General features: G+C 35.0%; 1 protein-coding gene across 26 annotated transcripts in view; it reads right to left on the minus strand.

Annotated features, from left to right (window-relative positions):
• Positions 1-22,291, minus strand: part of RBFOX1 (RNA binding fox-1 homolog 1) — a 1,372,937-nt gene that overhangs the window by 3,856 nt on the left and 1,346,790 nt on the right. For 21 of the 26 annotated variants that reach the window (XM_076351295.1, XM_076351294.1, XM_076351297.1 and 18 more), the window contains one exon: positions 119-194. In XM_076351295.1, coding sequence (XP_076207410.1) covers positions 119-194 — 76 coding nt within the window. Of the gene's footprint in view, positions 1-118; positions 195-12,292; positions 12,346-22,291 lie in introns of all 26 variants that reach the window. The other 5 variants (XM_076351293.1, XM_076351310.1, XM_076351301.1 and 2 more) reach the window with 1 other exon arrangement.

Here is a 22,291-nt window from a genome sequence, read left to right on the forward strand (position 1 = left end):
GACAAATTCAATTAACTAAAAGTGAGAAGATGTCAACCGTGCTAAGATCCAAGCAGAGAGTGGAGCGTGGGGAGACGGGGAAGACAGTGATGAGGAAGTGGAGGAAATGATCACTTACCACGGCACCAACGCCGTAGGTGGCTGCTGGAGCAAGTGTGTGGTGGTAGGGGTCTGCAGCATAAACTCGTCCGTAACTGAAAAGAAAATAAAGTTGAAGATTAATGCAAAAAAAAAGTTAGAAAAGATATTACCAATATTAACAAAATGATTGTAATGAAATATTCCATTCTATCAAAATTCATTACAGATAAACTCACTTTGCAGTTTCAAAAGCAATATCCTTTGAGAAATGTTAAGGTTACAAATGACAATAAATGTATAATTAGCTTTACTAGACTATTAAGAATCAGCATCAGGCTAAGGAGAGTGGCCACAGAACAATGGCAGGCACTTGCCTTTAAGGAACATGCTTAATGCACATTCCTGGTCTTTCTATAGAAGAGACAGTGTGTCACCTAAGCCACGATACTTGCACGGCTGAAGCCTCAATTTTCAGGCCAAGTTCCTGCTACAACCAGGCAAAGACAGTGATGTGAAAATCATATTTTTGTCATTTCTCCCCATACAGAATCCTTATAGTTGAAACTACTTCAAAGCTTCTTTACACGTACACCTGGTCAATTTGCTGGCCCAGTCCTCCTCTTCACCTTGAAATACATAGCTTTGTTTCGCAGTCCGAGTCTGAATGCAGTTACCATTAGTGAGATGGACATGCCAACTAGATACAGGTTTCACTGAATGTGTCTAACATTTTTTTCCGTAATCAAAGAATTTGATACCATTTGATCACATATAACAACAAAAGCAATCTTAAAATTATAGTGGTGTCTTGCATACAAGGGTTAATGTAGTAAACAAGTTAAGTTCTAATAATACTCTTGCTATCTCTCAAAAAAAAATCTTTTTTTTTTTAGCCTTATGTGAACAGTAAACCCAGACTGGTCTCATTCTGTGTAACTAACTTATTTTTCAGATACAAATACAAACTTACTTTTTTTGAAAAGAGGACAGTTGTCCTATTTTATTATCATGTATTTGCTCCTCCACAAGCGGAATCTGATTAGCCGATTCCTAGATAATCAGCTGAGGGAAAGCTGAGAAGGGAATGTTTCCATGGCATATGCAATCCTCCACCACCTACTACTGTGGGTCCTGGATGTGAGGTAGAGAAGAGGTCCAAATTATCTGCACTAGACATTCCTACCTACCCAGTGACATCTTCAAGGAAGGAGCAGAAATTACCACAGACAAGATAGTCTTTAACTCTCCATTTCACTGAGCCAACATTTGCAAGCGTATGAGGGATTCATCGCGTATGGAAACCCCAGTAAGCCACCTCTTGGGTCAACTGTGCTATCTAAAAGCAAAAGGGTTCAGCACTGAAAAGGCAGAGACTTTACAAAAATGTCTCTTACTCTCTGACCAAGCCTAGGGTCACAGATTTGCAGAAGTTATATGCTCTTCCTTTTCCAAGGATATATAACGACATATCTTGATGAAAAAAAACTAGAAAAACGTTCAGTAAGTACAAGCTTCAAAGTGTACATTGGTTAATATTCGGTATTGTGAATAAGCCATCTTTTTCCAGCAACAGTCTGGCATTTTGAGCAAACGTAAAGTGAACCTATGTTCCTATAAAGTATTCTATGGCACAATCTGGATGTTTCACTACAAAGTACAACCATAGTAGCTGAATGCCTTCAGTTGTACTATCTTGTTTACTCAGTAAATTCAACTTTCTATTAAGAGATAATAAATTAAAAAGGAGTTAATCTGTTGAAGCTATGAAAGTACCACAAGTTCATGAATGTGGACTCTCTTTCTTACCCCGCAGCTATATTTACTTTAGCTCTGGGCGGAGAAGTCTTCATAGGTATTGAAGATATGTATGAATATCTAGGGGAAGCAGCGTGCTGAGCAATCACCTTCTATCTCATGGTCTTAAACTCAGGAAAATACATGTAAAAGACTTGTATAAAACATATTAATTCCTCTTTTGCATCCAATATATTGATGAGTGAAGGATTAAATTTATATATCAATTCCATTTAAATACTTGGTTATCCACGAATACCGAGCTTCGGAAATTATCCAAGGCAGTTAACAACAAAGAAACCAGGCAGTTCCCACTGAAAAAAATGTAAGGAAAACCAGCTCACATCAGCCTGTCTTGGGTAAATGACACTTGGTGATCCTTTGAGTTGGAAAGGGGGCGTAAGAGTTCTTCGAGCAGCTTTGACCCTGACCCCACACTCTGAAGCCTCTTTGGTCAGAAAAACTTCCATAAACCTCAGCCTCGGTAACCCTTCGCATTAGGATGCAAACATTATAATATTTAGAGATTTAAAACACTTAGCTTTGATAGTAGCCATACCAGAATCTCGTGTGTCTTGTTCATCTACATTAAAGTGAAGAACGCACCTTAATTTCCTCTGTATGCCTATTTTTAAAGTCTGAGAATCCATTTTAAACATCATTATAATTTTAATTCTCTCAAGCCAAATCTCATTCAAACATTAAGAGAACATCTAGAAAGGGAAAATGATTAATTTAAAGCTAGACTTGTTTCCAGCACTATAAATTTCCCTCATATCCCTAGTAACATGGAGGAGGAATTGCATGTACTATTATTATACATGCTTTAATGTCATGACTGTTATTTTTAAAGCAATGGGAATCAGTGTATTTTCTCCCCCCCCCCCCCCAATTAACTGGTATTACAGCAGTACTGAGCAAGGACTGTAAATTTAGATCTGTAAGAATTACGTTAGTTTTGGTCTAGTGTAAACCATTAACTACACTGGGACTTACTCTGTGAGCTTTTCCCCCCATTGCTCTGGTCCATTTCCTGCCGTAGGGCTGCATTCTGACTCCCTACTGCACCCCGTTCCTGCAGGATCCTTGACTATGTCTCAGTGCCCCACAAAACTGAAGGTCTAATGGCTCACCCATGGCAGGGTATTAAATGGCCTAAATGCAAGGGCCACTTGTAAGGAAGGAACAAGCCCGAATACATAGTGCTCAGGCTTTATTCAATTATTAGTGTATTTAACCCAACTACTGAAGTAACTAACCAGTTTACAACACTGATGTAATAAAACATTTTGCTAATAGTATTACATCAATATTTTACAGAAATCTGGACAACTAAGAGGAAAATATGGATAAACAAACACATTAAGCAATTTCAAAAGAAAGAAAAAATTACTCTTTCAACCCAGTATTTACTTCTGCGTACATTTTTATTACTCTTTGCCAAGGCAGTAATAACTTATTGTGAGTGCTTTACATTATTTTTTTCATCCTACTGTGTAAACCATGTTTCTTCCTTAAAACGAGAGTTGCGAAGCAATCCTAACACGAAAACTGTGACCTAAGTTAATCCTTGCTCCTTAAAAAGAATGTTTTACATTTATATTGTGATAATGCTGAAGTTTGTACTGTGACATTAACATAAAAATGATATTTCAGAATTAGCAATGCTTATATTCTTGTTAAAATAAGAAACACTTCTTCCTTTTCTTTTACAGGATATTGAAAGTCCACTTGAACAAATGTGTGCAATGTAAACATAAAATAAAATAAAATAAAATGTAAAAAGCATTCTTCCAAATCTTCTGTAGAAGAAAATAAAGTATATAAAATTAATTGCAAAATTCTCATTCTTGCACCCTCCTAAATACACTTGACATATGTAAGCACAAACATGGAAGAATATATTTCCAAAGGGGAGAGAACACATGCTCAGATATTATCTGGGGGGAAAAAAATGCATTGAAATTCCTCTGTGATGAATAGACTTTTTTTCTCCTCGGGGTGACCTCTACCTTCAGAATATGATGGTTTTATTATGATTAATAAATTTCATTTCCACAGAGGAAAGGAACAGTGTCAGCTTAAACTTAAAGCAAGTGGGTTTCTTTTTAAATGCTAATTTTTAAACACTCCCTTGCATGACACCATATTTAGAAGCTCAGAAGGTTAGCAGAATAGATTCTGATTTCCATGCTGAAAATAGTAAGAAGGATTTAAACTATATTGTCACGCTGAAATTCAGTAAGCTAGTTCAGTCACATAGTCATTGGTTCATTTATTCACTACCGTGCCAGCATGCTTATTTCTCATTAAAATTAGTGGCATTTAAATGCTTTGTGATAATTTACACTGGAAATAATCATTCTAGGTAAACAATTTACTAAAATTTAGGACATGCAAATGGCAAAGTATTTTGAATAAATTAATAGTCAATGCGATTATGTGTGTATTTTACAGAATTTTAAATCAATGTATCAAACCCAATATGTGCACTCACAAATTCTTGTCTAAGAAAACATCTGATGAATAATTTTGATGCACCACTAATTAGAACAAGGTAAGTTCCACTATTTTCCAGTATATCTGGAACAAGTATTCAGAAGAAAAAAAAAAAAAATGTTTGCTAGCATTTTGTTACCATACTGGCACTGGTTCTTAAGTAGCTGGACTATTCTTAAGTAGCTGGATTAACACCTTACTGGGAAATAACTAAGAAAAAAATCAGTGTAGCCACGCTAACATCTGTAAATGCAGCTGTAAACTATTCACCAAAAGCTCAGTGTATGGTATGTTCTTCTTTACTCACGCTATGTCTCAATTTCTTCAATCATTTTCAGTACAGGGTTTAAAATTGCTAAAATACTACATAAAAGGACAATTTTTTGTCCACTGCACAAATAAAAAGAGAATTAAAAAATGGTAATTGGTTGAGAGATTTATTTTAGTAGGGCCTTTGAAATTGAATCTCTCTCTTTAAATCATGGGCAGTAGGCATTGCTGAAGTCTCTAAAAACAGGGAAAGTATGTGCCTCTCTGCCATTTTAGGTTTTTAAGTTCTTTGGTACTATGGCTTTATTTCCATACACATCTAGGACAGACAGCGGAGCTCTGGTACTGGAGACATTCGGAAGCTCCTTAATAACATATGTACTATAGGGTTTAATAACAACATTAATAAGGAAAAATTCACAGTATAGAGTATGAAACAAGTTAACACGTTTTCCACAAGTGATTTGACAACTAAAGAAGGAGAATTTTAAACATGATTATATTTTTAGAAATTTGATGCACATATCTTTCTGATCACTATCATTTCCCCCCATTTTTTAAAGTCTAGATATCGCTAGAAGAACTATAGAAAATGATGAATCTGTTTAAGAAATATAAAAAGAGAAGTGAAAAATCTGGTACTACCTCAGCTAAATCTAACTCTGATGTTACTTCCCATTACTTGCCACATTACAAGCAAAGCGTATGTATCACTGGAAAGCTCATATTTCTAACTTTTCCGCAATATTATCCATTCTTTACTAGCTTTGATTATAATTAACAATCAAGTAACAAAATTGCTGCTGCTTCAGACCTATACATGTTGAATCTTCAACCAGAATAACCTGAAATTACTGAAATTCTTGTACTGACAACTATTACTAAATTTCACAAAAAGGTGACTGAATGAGTGAGACTTGGCTAAGTACGAGAGAAGGTAGATCCTAGTGCAGACTGGTTTGGCATTCCTGCCCTGCTTGTTCACCCAGGAAATGGGCACTACTGCAGTCGGCAGGTGGCACGGAAAGGGCAATCCACATCTTCCCTCTGTCAGATCTTAATGCAGAATTGCAATAAAATTTTAGACAAAGATGTGAAGATTTTAGTAAAGAATTGGAAGGAATACAAGGAAAGCAAGGGTTACCTGGCCTTATGCAGATAAATGATTCCAGTAACTAACATCTTGCTCCTTCTCTTGGTCACATAACTATGACGATACCAAGACAGATGACATGAGCAGCAGAGCTCCTTCGTATGCGCACCAGTTGCATACCACGTTGCTGAGCAGTATTTTAACCTCAGTGGGTCAAGACTGTGCAGCAGTGGTAGTCCTTTAACTTAAAATTCTTTACTACAGTAGGATGGTATCTGCTTATGGTATTCAAAGCATGTGCAACCAATCAATTTACTTCATTTTGGATATTAATATCAAGTAACTTTAGGCATTTCAGTCACCTGAATGAGCAACGAGTCTCTCTATATATCTCGGAAGGCAATGAGGAAAGATGTCTATCCTAAGTTTTTACTTAAGACCAAGGAAAATGATTGAAATCTGCTGATAAAAACAGTTTCTAGTCATTTTCCTTGACTGTAAAAGTTAAGAATGCTAAAATCTTCTCTGCAAAGTTTTAAATGCACAATATCAAACACTAAGATCATTCTACAAGGAAGAACCCATAAAGTATTTTGTTACATATCATTTTCCTCTTCCACGACTGATAATGCTTTACAGATTTGTGATGTGGAGCAGAATAAGAATTGGGAAGATATAGCAGAGACAGACAGCACAATGAAACAATGAAACTTCAAGGTATACTGCTGTGCTGAACTCCTGTATACCTTGAAAGCCATGAGGGATAGGGCAATAATAAAAGATTTCCATGAAGGGATCTTCATAAATACGTCATTGATGAAACATTAAAAGCAGTCTTTACTTTTTCCTGCAGGTTGGAGCAAGAAGAAACTTAAGAAGCCTATTCAGAATTTTCTATATGCAGAGACGAATTTCAAATTCTTGACTGTTTGCTTATTTATGTCACATCTGAATTTGGCCAGTTAATTTTTCTTACTAATTGATGGGCATGTTTTGCAGAAATTTTGGTCATTGATGCTCAGACCTGATTTTAATTTTTATTTCTGAACACCAACCTGTAACTTCTTTGGAAGTTTGTTAGTTGTTTACAGCCATCCAAAGTCAAGCTGCCACCTTGTTAAACATTTCAATAAATATGGTTGATATTGGTTAATTTGCAGAAATATAGCAGTGCAACAAACAGCAGCACAGGTGACTTCCCTCCTGAGCTGATGCTGAATAACTGCTATGGAACAATCCCAGACCTCAGCTTAAAAACTTTCACTCAAGTTTTAGTCTCGCCATCTGGATTTATATAAATGTGGGGATTTCACTTGATGCCTAGTTAAGAATCTAACATAATTCTATGCTACCAACAACACCTTTCTGTATAATCTCTATCCAAGAAAGTTAGACTTTATATAAACTTCTTAAAAAAAAGTCACTGGGGAAACTGAGGCTTGCCATCAAGTGACACCTAAACCCAGCTGTATTACAATGAAAAATAAGTATTTCTTTGATCTGTAAAGCATTTTCCTATTACTATTGCTGTTATATTTTGGGGCAATAAACCTTGAATAAATTCTTATCTAGTTCAATAATAAATATACCGGGTACTTTGTTTATTAAATTTTAAAGCAGTCTTTTGTGCTTGAGTGTAAAGTTCTGTAGTATGCAATAATATTCTTTTTTGTTTGATATTTTAAATGTAATATGATAATACCAAGATACTAAAACTGAATCCTTGTTTATTTAATGTACTTGTACATAACCATACATACATGCACACACACAAACCACCTTTCACGTGTACTATTTTCAGTCTATCAGAGAAAAAAATTCTGGTTGCTTCATTAAAAGCAGTACAGAAGATGCACACATGCTTATACGCACTTGTTGAGGGCAAACACAGATTATTCACTATTTCTGTTATCAAAGGAGCTTCACATTGCAAATCCTCCATTTACAAATCACAGAACCTCAGCTTTACTTAATCTTGTCATGTTGTCACATTTGACTAGCCATGCGAACTGACCTAGAACTGTAAGCACCGGGAAGGCAAGCTGTCGAAGAGATAATGACAAAGATGCCAAAAAGGGCTGCCAGTGTTTTCACTGGGTGAGAAAAAGGAATTAATCAAACTTCATGAAAGAAGAACAGAGGATAATCAAAGCGTTTACTGATTTTTATCAACTGATCCAATAGCTGAACATCTTTACCACACAACTACCAAGAGCAGTAAAAGCTGTAACAAATGGAATTCCATATAAGCAACTATTTACAGCAGCAGTAAACGCAAGTTTAAACTGCCAACATAAAGGACACTTGAATTTATAGAAGTTTAATAATGTGCATTAGTACAACATTTCCTAGTCTTTCCAGAGCAAAAACTTCAGTATCTGCTATTTTTCACAGGGAAAAGCAGTACAGCCTTAAATAAATACTAGCACAAAGACCTTACAGATGCTCCTTCATCTTCATTTTTTATTTTATCTGATTAGTGGAAGAGCATAACATAATAATAAAATTATCTCATAGAAAATGGTTATCTTCCCAGTCAAATTGCTTCATGAAATGAAGTCAAACCCATAGGCAGCAATACTAAAAGGGAAGAACCTCTCACAACTGAACATATGTCTTTACACAGTAATTCAAAAAGGCTGAAGGAAATCTCTCTGAAACTGCATTTTTCCAAAGCAGTTTGGATTATATGTACTTCTCGGAAATTCCTTTGAAAGAGTGTAATCTGATCAATATCTCCTACCAGACATGTGAATAAGTCAATGAGATGTATGCAAGCATGTATGGCAAAATTTTGACCAGTTACAATTATTTATGTGCCGTAGCAGAGGTACGCCACAACAGGCACCTTAACCGTTCTAAGCACTTTGTCAAATATTAATTTGGTTTTAAAAAAAGTATCTCCATATTTGCTATTGTTTCATGAATTAAATTTGTGGTAGTGTTACTGTTGACGTGTTAATGATAGTATAGAGGAAAACTGCAATGACTTGAGCAATTGCATTGGCTAAAAATTGCCAATATTCTGTTCAAACTATTTCAATAGTACAAACTCCAATGTTTGCTTCTTTAAGCTGCCTGCTTTTGTGAAATGTTTTTCCTAGAGTTATAAAATTAAACCTTTCAGAATGTTTAATCTGTTTTGGAGACTGTATCTTTCTACAAATGGAGGTCAATAACTTAATCTAAGACTGTCAACTTCTAAAGCTTTATAATGCATTTCTTTTGCACGCACACACACGCAATCCCGCCTCCTGGGGATGATTCTGCTCAAATATGTAAATAAATACAGTCACAATTGGACAGATGTTATATCCACTTCCACCATACTTCATTCCAAATTTAGGTTTATATATACACTTGCCTCTTTCTCTGTTGTTTCAAAATCATAAACTGCATATACACTTGGAAGAAAAATAATACAAGGTATGCAACCGCACTGGATTTTTTTGTTTGTAGTTGGAAGTTGGATAACAGTTAAAAATTGGAGGAAGAAAGAAAGAGTGATATAAATATAGAATAATGATCCTGTCCCATATTTACACAAAAATGATAAAATGTAATATGCAGGTACATCCTAGAATGCACTTGGAAAAGACACTACAAAATATTTATTTCTTTACAAACTACGAATTTTGATCTTACAAAACCTAGAAGAAAAAGAAGTATATTGAGCACTGATTTGAAAAATTCATTAAAAATGCTAAAGATTCAAAATGAACAATGTTCTGTAACCAACATGTAAATAAACCATGGGCTTATTCTGGGTCTCATTCTGATTTACTAGGAGCCTATTAGGGCAGGATGCCCATTGCCCCCATCAGCCAGGAATCTCAGGATTAATTCTCCCCTAATGTACCCACTGTCAGAGATTTGCTAGGGGGTGTTCAGAGATCCGTGTTAAAATTCCATCATCAAACTGATAGGAGGTTTCCGACAGTTTCCCTACCTCTGTTCTAGTTCAGGTCTGTTTGCAGACTCTTTAATCATGCCTGCCAGAGACGATCTATCCCAGAAGCACAGAACTTCTCTTCTGAAGAGTAATTACTTTTAGCTTCAGAATGCACTGGATGCAATCAAGAGTGAATTATTTTTAAATTTCCCATGGAAGGATCCCTCTGTCAGATACGTGAGTATGTTTTCTTTATATAATGTGCATGCAAGAACAGATACACATACATAAATAGAAATGTGTATATGGACACACTATCCGTTCATTAACACATTTATTTATTCAAGATTACTTGCTTCCCAAATCAGAAACGATGTCGTGTTGCTGAGGGCTAAGTACCCTCTGGCAGGAATGATAAAGTGTTAGGAGGAGAAGGGTGAATATTACCAGCAGAATCACCCAAGACCTCCCATTTCCATTTGATGATAAAGTTCAAACCAAAAGTTTACTTGTTATATTATTATTTGAAATCTACAAACACGCACATTCTTTACAAGGAAACAGTACAAACATACATATACTCACATTTCAGACATTGAGCATATTATCAATATCTTCACTTTATATTAATTTTACAAACAGTTGAATTACTGTAATGGAGTTTAGGAGCACTAAAAAAAGCACTATAAAATTGTACTGTAGGTGTTTTGCATGCATCTGAAAAACCACAGGAAGGTTCGCTTCGGTTCTAGAAGTTTATGTATCTCTATATATGCTCCATGTATTACAACACAAAACATCAGATAATAAATTAGCTGAAAGTCAACTTACAGATTTGAAAGACCAAATGCAACTTTGGCAACTGGTACCACAGGAATATGGGCCAGACATTTATTTTTTTGTAAAGCCAGAAGTCCTTTAAATTCTATGACTAAAATTTAGGTATATAAGAAACAGAAGATACAGGCTTTCATTAGCTTTCTCCTTCAGACCATATTACAAAAAAGGCACCTACAGTCACCTATGACAGATATGTTTATCGTATGCTCAAAAACATACCTAACAAAAATACCTTATTGTTGAATTAATTCAACAGAGGTAATCAACTGGTAAACTGAAAAGTTTTAATAAATCTATTTCCTTCTGTGTAAAGTTCACTGAATTTACTGATAAACAAGAGCGCTACATTTTTGACTGGAATTCCAAAGTAGTGATATACGGAATATGTATAATATAGTCTTGGACACTTAAATTGTGCCTGAACTGAGGGGAAAAAAATGTCTTTATTAGAGAAATAATTATTGCTTAGAAGGGTTCACTCTGCAAAACAGGAAATTGTTTTCAGGACAAGAAAAGTATTAAAGACTGCATGTCTATCTCAAGAATTCCAAGTTTAAAAATTGCTAAAATAATTATATTTATTCCTAGATTTATAAATTGGTAGCCTCCCTACTACAGCTCACTCTAATCAGGAGCTGAGCAGGAAGCACAAGTGAAATAACGAAAGCCAAAATCCAAGTCTACTGAGATCAAGAAAGTGTCAAATGCTGAATTCTCAAAATGTATTCTCTTAATGATTTAGAGCTTTGAAAAATCTATGTTAAATCAGGTTTTGTTACAGAAGAACTTTTCAGATTACCACCAAAAATGCTATGGCTAGCATAGAGATTATTACAATTTTGGCATATTTTGGCTTTAGCTACGATCTTCTTTTTCATAAAAAAATGTTTTTATTTGTTTCTATGTAGGTCACTGGCATAAACAGAAAACTCTTCACCTTTCATTTATTTCTGCTAACGTAAAACTCTATAAATAACACCAACATTTTGTGTCACACTATATATCCTTTCATCCTTCAATACAAGCAGCTTCTATGAACTCAGTAGATCTTTTGCATAACATTATTGGCAGAATATGTCCCGGCACTGTTACTATTTATCTTGGCTTTTGATTTCTTATGTAGCGACATAATACCATCCTTACCTGAATTAAGACTAAGATTGTTCAAACTCTATTGCTTAAAAGAGAGACAATCCCTTGACATATTCAATATATTTATAAATTACCATTACCTTTTAAAAACATTGTTCATTCTTCTGTACCCATGGCTTATAACATGATAGTATATTAGCAAAGCAGCTAAGACTTTTTACTTACTAGAGAGCGATCCTCTGAAGACACAGACCCTCTCTCCCACTATCTTATCCATAGGATAGACTTTGTGAGTGCTTTAGGGTCTGCAGTACCCTTGTGGGCAATATTTGCCCCCAGAGAGTTGAAAAGAAAATTGTTAAATCTATAGCACTTACAATGTCCTACATACATCTAAGCCTTTACTCTTTTCATTAGTTCTGGTTTTTCTGGCTTTTTTAAAGTCACAATCTTGATTGTACTGCACAGTAAGTATTTATTAGAAGGTTTAACATATCCTTACTTTTCTAGGCCATATGATATTTAAACTGGAAATAAAACACCAAAGTCAGCAAAATAACCTAATGTCTTTTATATGGCAGAACCTATAGGCTCAAGCTATAAATTAATTAAACTATTCCAAAGATTTATACTATGGACTTTCCTATGCTTTCTCTTACGATTAAATGCAGCATGTGAAAAAGGATATTGACACCTGGATGGATGCATCAAGAAGTATCAATGATTGTTACCTGCAGAGGTGTTACAAGAAATTTCATCTGCTGCAACGAAGACGAATTGATTTCTGCAAGAGAAGATAAAATTCACAATACTGCTTGCTGACTGGGAAATGTGCTAGCTGCCAATTGACTTGATGTTTACAGATGGGGTAGGGTAAGGGTGCTTAATTTTAATGAATGTAGCAAGAAAAAGTGTTGACGTATTTCAGTACTATAGAGTTTATAAGGATCATGAGGTAGACATGCTGGGATCTTTTAAATGAAATAATGGTGACATTTGGATATGGACTATGTACAAACTCTTGCATTGGAAGCTTCATGTTTAGTGTTACAGATATGTCGATATATTTATGAAGTCTAATAAAAATAAAACAATATTTATATTGATATGGATACTAAAGGGCACTACTGCAAAAGATGTAAAAAGCGTTTTTTGAAAAAAGTAATTGCAATTTACTTCGTGCATCTGAAAGGAGGATACTGAAAGTAAAATATTTTGCTTTTTATGTCTAATACTATTGCCATCAGAAAATGAATTTTCTGCTATTTATTAAAAAAATGACATAGTATATTCTCATATACTGTCATCCAAATACATACAAAAGTCTTTTGCAGAATCTTAGGAGAATAAACTAGAGATATGAGTAATTTAATATAAACCTTCTCTTGCAAAATTCTTTTTTAAACGAGGTAACATGAAAAGAGAAATGCTAAATACGCTAATATTTCAAAATGCAGAAAACTTCACTATGGCACAAATCCTGATTTGTCCTTTCCAAAGTCAAAGCAAAAGGATTTGGGTGAATGGAAACCATGTTTAAGGTTTAACATCAAATGATTCCTTTATATGCATATACATAGCTTCCTTGAATTATCTTTGTGTTGTGTGGGATTAATAAAGAACCTGGGTGAAACACTTGGGTACTGTTTTACTCCAAATCGCATGTGGCTCCTCCAGCCTGCGCTGCTAGGCATGCTGAGAAGTTTTTCTGTTTTGCACAGCTTTAATGCAAGAGTCTACCAAATAGGAGCTAGAAGGAACTAGTTCTAGCTTGTACTAAGGACTACCTGGAAAACTTCGTTCTGCAAGACAATGAAAGCTCTGTCAAGCATTAAGTACTCTGAAGATCCTATTGAAAACTATTCAGTTCAGGAGCAAACATCTCTTAGGGGTAACAGAACCTTGAGGAGTTAAACCCTAAGAGAACAAAACCTAGTTCTATTACTTCACCTCCAATTTATTAGAGAGATTTGAAATTCTCGTTTGGAAGTCTGTGAACCTTGTTACTTAGAAGTTCACATTTTGGGGGAAAAAAAACCCCAAACAAACAAAATAAGGAATCTGTAATCCATACTGTAGGGACAGGATTGATTAAGACCAAAAGTAGTATCTGATCATTGCCTCTGCCCTATCTCAGAGATACTAACACCTGCCTTTCAGTATGAATGACCTTAGTGATCAAACTGTATATTCTCTCATTTTCAACTGGATGTATGGATTGGTAGTTTTGGTCTTTATTTTGTCATCTGCAGCAATTCCACAAGCTAATGAGATCTACCTAGCATGTAATGCTGAAGAGATGAATTTAAAAAAATGAAGAGGGATAAATTTAGCATTATAAATACAGAGCTACTCTGTATTTCATAGGTAGTATAATTTGTCACTGTATTCACTGCTATCACCTCTTTCATTATCACCTCTTGTGATAATTATATAGAAAGAAACAGGTAGATGTTTGCCTAAAAGGGATTCACCCAGTAGCAATGCAGACTTACCAGCTACTGTTTTACAGAAGATCCTTTTGGTTCATTTCTATGAAGTTATTAAACTGCCCTCTCATCTAAATGAAAAGATCACTTTTCCTTAAAAACTGCCTTTAAAGTGGCTAGCTGAGAAACTCCTTGTCTTTATCTCTGTTCAGAACATCTGTTGTTATGGAACACTGAGCCACAGAGACTACATCTTCAGATGCCAAAGTACAGAATTATCTGTAAGAATAATATGTTGGTTTAGTTAGTTACAGAAAGACCCCAGAACACTAACTGCTATTTGTCTTTTGGAACCACAGATGTTATTGAAACTGTTCTGAAATCTTACTTTTTATTACCAACTCTTTACTAATTACTGGTAGAAAATTAGTTTTAAAAAATTTAACCCAAACTAATACCTATTTAAAAAACATCTACCGTAAACATTCCTTGTTATACCGCTTCAATTTACGTCGGAAGATACTATTTTCCCTGTAATTATTTGCTTTTGTAAAATTCATTTCACAACTCCATAAATCAATTTTAAAAGTAAGGAGGAAGTTACATATTGGTCAGCATAGCAACTGTGAGAATGAAAAGTAAGACTAGATGCTGGAGTTCAATAAGCCAGTTCAATTTTTTATAACTAATTAGGTGTTATTGGTAACAATTACAAGAAATTGTTTAGTAGTTTGATGGCTCTAATATTTTATAGTGGCAGTTTTTTATTTCGTTAAATTCTATGCTATTGTTTACATAGACCTAGAGGGAGAACTGATAATCAGAGGTGTCACTATACACATATGTCACACCTGATGTCCAAAGCAAGTATTATTCCTTAGTGTGGACAACCCCATAGTTTGCAAAAGGAGTCCTTCTGACTTAAGCTGACACTGTGGTGCATCATATTCTATCTGTCCTAAAGCACATGAAAAGCAGACCTGGAAAAGGGCAGCTAACCTAACTCAGTCCTTTGCAAATGCAGGGTTGTTCCCTTTAAAGACCAATTTTATGCACTAACTGTATTGAGCGTACAAGGCTTAAAAAACTCACAAGTAAGGTATGGTGAAAAATCATGATGCATTTTAGGTTGTTTTAATGTTCCTCATCACTTCTCCACTTTTTATTAATGTAAGTGAACCCAACTTTATTATACAATAAGCCCTGCTCAGTTATTAAGATACAGAATTGCTTCCATCAATTTAATTTGTGTATTAACAGTGAAAGTATAGAACAAAATTTTTACTGCTTGTTGTTTTATACTTTAGATGTAAAAGAACACATTTAAAATCCAGTGAACATTTTTTTTCTTTAAATAAAATTTTAAAAAGTTGTTACTGGTTGTAACAGAAAAAGAAATTGAGACAGTAACGTGACAAATACAGTGATCTGAATGTACGGTTGGATATATTCAACTTGCCAGATATTCACACCCTGGGCTAAGTGCAATCCTTTTAAGTGCTGGAGTGGCACCCTTTGGCAGCCTGAGCTCTCTGATGGAAACCCAGACAGTGCGGGTCATGAAAATGTACTTCTGGGACTCAAAATGGCAGTGTTCCATCTGAGCAGCTATTTCCCAAGGGCAAACACTTCTGCATACTATTACTTCTCTCAGTCCTATATATCAATTCCTTATTTCTTCTAGTAAATTGAAAACTACCACAGATTTTTACCATATGGTAATAAAGATATTTTTAAAGTTGGAAAAAAAAAATGTTTAAACATTTGATGTATTTCCTGAATTTGGATAGAAACAGAGGGAGAGGACAGCAAAAGTAAGTGATTTGATGCTCTTTCTTACTTTGGGGTAGTTACTGAGCCCGCATTACCCCAATTTTCAAAAAGGTTCAAATACGTTCTAATTTCCCCTGCACTGTTCCCCATAGACCCTTTGGCAGACTCCTAACAAACACAGTCCTCGAAGGCCCCAGATCTGACGTAAACCTCCCTATCAGTTTTAGCACCTGCTATTTCTACCCAGCAGGTCTTCTGCATATCCAATACATTAGGTGCTTTCTTTCTCTCTCCTTGATGCTGTTAGTTTGGTGAAAACAGGACATCCTATAGCATAAAACTGGATTTTTACATTTTTTAAATAAAATCTTTAATCACTAGAGTCCAAGCCTTATCTTCACTATGGCTGTTTAATATACTGAACTACTTCTGCAAAGAAACCTCACATTGAATAACTTCCCTCTTTGCTTCTTGCTAAACTGTGTCCTAGAAAGACTCAGTCTGTGGTAGAATGGAGAACAGCTTTAGGAGAGGAGTCTTTGACCACCCTCTGTCAGCCTTTCCGTCTTAGCATCCCTTTCACAGGGTACCTTGAAAAAAAAAAAGGCATGATATTCTACACGTATCCTTCTGTACTGCACTTTTTATTATAGGAGACCTTTTATTACAAGATCCTTGATTAGCAACATTAGGGCTTATGCCCTCAGGAATGACTTTCAGTCATTATTAATCTAATAATTTGTATTTAGACAGCGACAGGGCTTGCACTATAAAACCAAATATTGTTTGAAAGCTTTTGTGATGGCATGAGGTGGGCAGGAAAAGTCCAGCTGTCAGAATCAAAACCATACTCTGCAGCATCAAACTTCAAAGAGCATAACAAAATATTTTCAGGTTCAACTTTACCACCTGACTGAAAGTACCCTGTTCTAAATTAAAGCAGGCCACTGAATTGAAAGACTTAGATAATAAAGTATTAAACCAAAATATTTAAGCAAGTGAAGAACAGGATTTTAAGTGAAGTTTGACTAAGGTTTTTCATTATATACGCTATTTAGTGAAAAATATTACTAATTACAAATGACTTCAGTAAATGTTATGTACTCACAGAAATTAGGCCTTCTGGACTGGGCAATTTTGTTTATTTTTTTTTTAAATACCATAGCCTAATTTCTTCAGCATGTTTATACTACCACAAGTTAATTAAAAGGCCTAAGATATTTCATAAATATATTCTGTCAGTACTTTCCCTTACCAAAATGTTACATCTACCCATTTTCAAGAAGAGCTGTCTTTTTACAGTCTTGCTTCTGACAGGTCACCTTAACTGTGCTGAAGTAGTACAAAAAAACCTTCCATACATTCATTCTAAAGCACACTGACCTAATACAGAAGCTACATGATATCAACACTGAATTTAAGCTTGAGTAAGACTTTATACATGAAATTTAGTAGAACTATGTCAGCAATTTGTAATTACTATGTAGTATTTTTAGCTCTTATTTCTACAGAAATCTTTTCTGGAAGCATGTTTAAATAGTCTTGACTCTCTTTTAATCTACATACTCTGAGAGTCAGTTTCAAGTTTGAGATACCTGATATTCCAATGAGGTTGATTAGCTTTTAGTGTACATGTATTTTACATGCTCCATCAGGAAAAATTAAGTTAGAGTATTAACAGCATTTGTGTTTAATGAACATTTATCACTTTCCTTCAAACTTTTTCAAAATTCCCTTAGTATTTCCCATCCTCATAAACACTAACACCAATGATCTCAGCTACCGGAATGTCAAATAGGTAGCAGAACAGAGAGAGGAATTCTGTTTTATACCATCTTTGATACAATACTGGAACTTTAGGCTTCTTCACATGCGGAAAGTTGGGAGTTTCTCCTCACTGAGAAAATGGAGTGAAAGTTTTCCTAAATACCAAAACTCTGATAATTCAGTTGCACATAAATATAGACAACGTTTATCTCATTTTCTACATCCAAATAGACTTTATTTTAAAGGTCAGTGGCAACTTAAAGTAGAATGGAGCTCAGAAAGAGCAGATGCTTGTAACAGAGATTGGGTGTACAGTACAGACCTAACCGCTGATCCTGCCTGAACCGTGTATGATTTGGCCACTTCACTATTAGTTGGAAAATTCAGAACCTGGAAGTGGCAGACAGGAAGAGATTCAGAGAACAGGTCTCAGATGCTCTTTTTTATGACTTGAGGAATCTAACCATCACGAAGCACAATTCCAACCTGATTTCAGGATAGACTGTTACTCTGAGTGCTCCCCCTAAAAGTTTCCTTATAGTCGCCCCACCCTGGCAAAGGAAGTGCTCCTCTTTGTCTGCACTACTACATATCCCTGAGAAAGCATCAACCTACTACCCCATTTTCCGCCCTACAGTCCTTGGCCCCGCTATTCTTCAGATGTACAAAAGTACTCACAGCTGTGTCTGGGAAGTTTATATACTGAGGTCATTGTGGGTGTAAGAACCTACGTTTGTAGGGCACATGGGAGAAATTACTACGTGTTGTCTGTGTCCTATCTGCTCCCTAAAAGGCTGGGTGACAATTGGACTTTTCAACGCTATTTATATTTTACACAGCACATGATTAAGAACAAAATTTTGACACACATATAATTTCACCCAGCACCCCCAGAAGCTTTTAGTCCCACTTCTTGGCAACACAGAGCTTCCATAAAATAGAAGCTATAATAGGGGTCAAGTGGGATTTTAAGAAATCAGGACTTCCCTAAAAATAATCACACTAACTCTAGGAAGTTTGAAACATAAAAGAAATTATAATCCAGTAACACAGTGATCATGTTTCATACACCAGAATTCTTGGACTTTGCTTACTAACTTCACAAACTAGACAGAAATAATTTTGCTTAACACAGAAGCGCAGCCCCACCTCCCAAAAATATAGCAACTGCCAAAAACAGTGCAGAGCCCCAAAACATAGGAAATTAAGATGAAGGCAAACACAATACTGAACAGAATGTACAGGGAAGACTTAACCTACATGTAATCAGTTGACTTTTTCTGGTAAGACCACCATGGGATTTACAAATAGTCAGTATTTAGATTTCAGGGATCAGACCCTCAGCTGGTAAAATTGATGCAGCTTAACTGAAAGCACTGACTTCACTGGAGCTATTCCAAATTGTATTCTCCAAGGATCTGGTGCTAACTATATAGTGTAGCAATGATTTTTTCCCAGAAGTGTTATATGTGGTACATCTATACATTTCTCCATTATATTATTAGAGATTCTTTATTTTTCCTTCATGCTCTAAACTTTAAGGCTTTGTTGCTCTTGTTAGGACTAACGTTGAGGGCTTTTTCACTATGAATTATAACATAGCTGACAGCTGGCTGCTTGAACAGTTTCTGTAATATTCAAGTATGGACGAAGTTTCAGAGTTTCTCTCTAAAATTATTTTATCAAGTCCTCCCCAACTCCCTCCTTCTAGTGTCCTCAATTTAAATATCAAGGCTATCACAGAATTTAAACCTTTTAATATTAGTATAATAACAACTATAATAAGAAGGTTGATTTTGCTATTATCATGCTTTATATTCCCATTCCTGTAAGATCAAAGTACATTATCATACTCATAGCATTTGAATCACAACACAAAGACAACTAAACAACTTTACAGCCATACCTATAAAATATATTAAATGAAGTAAAAATAAAACTATAAACAGAAAGTAATTCATGTGGTATCAAGCTTCAACAACACTAACAGTGACTTGTTTGACCTGATGTGCAGTAGAAAAGTATATTTTACTTTTAGACTAATTTCTTCCATGCCAGTTTCTTTTTTTCTGCAGAATTGTTCGTTCAACCTAACTATTAATAATGATGCCAAGATAAAGAGGAAGACACAAATATTCTGCTTTCACTTCGGTATTCTGCCTTCATTGTCAAAAGATAATGCATCTCCCACCTCCATCATTCCTGACCATTTCATTAAATACTCTTTTCTGAAATTTTGAAGCAGGCCTTGAAAGTGTATGGAGTTAAACCCTGCATCAAAATAAATTAATGTAGCTACTTCTGTACATATTACCTCACAGAAAACATTACAGATCATCTTGATCGCCCAACCAAAGGCAGCTCGTTCATCTGCCTGGACTCAGCTGCCACTCCAGAAGGTCCAGTGTCACCTCTGCCTGCATGGGTGTCTCACATGCCCTAGAGTGTCTCAGATTTTGACACTAGATGCCTGTTTCCAGGAGGCTTAACCAAGCCCTTAATTTGACTGCCAGGTTAGGCACCTCTGCATGGCTTTTTATCTGCGTCTTCTTTGTGCTCAATACAGGACATTTCAGTGTGATTTAGCCAATGACAAGATGTCTCTAACATAATTCAGACTGCCAAAGACAGCAGGAGACAGAAAAGTTAAGAAATCTCTCTCATTAAATTTTATCCTGTCACCAGTCACACAGCTTCTTGAACAGGAATAATTTGTTTTAATACCAAAAAGCACTTTTGCAATTGTGAAAAGCACACCTTCAAGAAAAGGGACAAAAAGAAAAAAAAAAGAAAAAAAGAAAAAAAATCCCTAACTCTTCTGGACAGTAGTGGAAATGTGCATTCCTACATTTCCAGTGAAATGCCTGTATTATTCCATTTACTCAGAGAAAAAAAACAAACAAAAAACCTAAAGAGAAAAATGGTCAACAGAAGATGCTTTCTCATAATTTGTATTCTTATGTCAGGCTTTCCCCAGCAGACGGACAGGCAGCTTTTTTAGCCCTGCTATTGAACTAACTAAATAACCCATTCAGACACTAGAAGAGAGAGACTTCTTTTAGCATAACCTAATATTAATACTGTAAAGCATGTTAGGGAAATGACAGGGTGTCCATACTGCATACAGTGTAGATATAATTCTTCCATGGCAATGTCTGTTCATATAGAACTCCCCCTCTCTCTCCTCCCATTACCCCTCAAAGACTGCATAAAGAAAATTTCTAGCAAATTGGTGCTATACTTTGCAACTTAGTATAGTTGTTGTGCAATTTAGTACAGTTGTTGTGAAAAATATGTTTATTCTTAATATATTGCCAAAACATGGACAATGTCTTACATCACAACCACTGGAAAAATCTGTAGCCCTTTCATCTACATTTTAAATCTACACATATTTTATTTCCTGATTTATTTATTTTTTAAATCAAAGCTATACAAATATGCTTAGTTCTAATTCATATTACCTGCCGTATCAGTGGAATGTTTCTATGTATGAAGTATTACATACTGTATTATACATAGTATAAATGTATTTATTATTAATAATACTATATGCATAGTATAAATACGCATATTTATCTGCAAGAGGAACACATGATTTTTAAGTGGATCTTAACATTCTAAAGTGAAAGCTAAAACTAATAGGTGAAATTCTGGACACCACATAAATCGATAGTAGAATTCATACTGATGTCAGTGGCATAACTGCTCTGAGATTATTTGCCTTTTACTGTGATTAACACAGTCTACACACTTAAACTAAATCCTTGAACAAGCAATCCGGTGACTTTACTTCAGAAGTGCTCCATGTCAGAAATGTAAACTGATGTCAGTATGATCCAGGACTGCTAAATTAAGGCTATTTTGGAAGTTTTAACGTTTATATTTGATTTTTTTTTCTATTGCTATATTTTAGACATATTTTTCACCCTGTTTAGGGCAAACAGTACAGCATTTTGAAGTCAGCTTTGTGTAAAGAATCAGTATTTTATCTAGTAAAATACATAACAAAACATGTATTTATTTTGTTGGGGGGTTTAGTCTTTATGTATATCATGTCATCTTTAAAACAATGTCTCATTAAAACATACTTTATATTTGTTTCTGATTTCATAATGATTATTATGGTTTACTAGTAACCACCATTTCATCCACAATAAAGTCACCTAATATACAGAGGTATAATTATAAAACTTCTTTAGCAATAACAATTCTTTCCCTTTAAATTATTTTAATGTTTGAATGACTTTACAAATTACTTTACAACATCATTTTTCATATTATAACTAAACCAGCATATATATGAAAACCTTGCCAGGATTATTTAAGAATTCGTTCAAGAAAAACAAAATGGGTTTTAGAGGCTGGTACATGTTTGGTTTAAACAAAGACCTTACTTTTTTCTGCATGTGTATGAAACATCCTATAGCAGTTTTCACAGAAAAGTTGTTCTTTAGGATACATGGGTAAACTTTCTACTCCCATTCCTGCTGTGCAGTATTCTTACAAACTGCTGTTTTGCCACAGGTGTGTTCCTAGAGTATTAGAAACCTGACAAGCCCCAAGGTATGCGAAAAAAAAATTCTATTTAAATACCTAATCAAATGCTTTAGACTCCTTTGAGGTGGGAAACACTACAGTAAAAACATGCCAGAGTGTAAATTGCCTCTTTCTTGATTAATTTCATCCACATAGTTATTTTAAGTTTGTTGTGCTAATACTTCCTCACCTTGCCTAAAACACATTGCAAATTACATAGCT

Source organism: Aptenodytes patagonicus, chromosome 13, assembly GCF_965638725.1.
Source record: "Aptenodytes patagonicus chromosome 13, bAptPat1.pri.cur, whole genome shotgun sequence".
Lineage (NCBI taxonomy): Eukaryota > Metazoa > Chordata > Aves > Sphenisciformes > Spheniscidae > Aptenodytes > Aptenodytes patagonicus.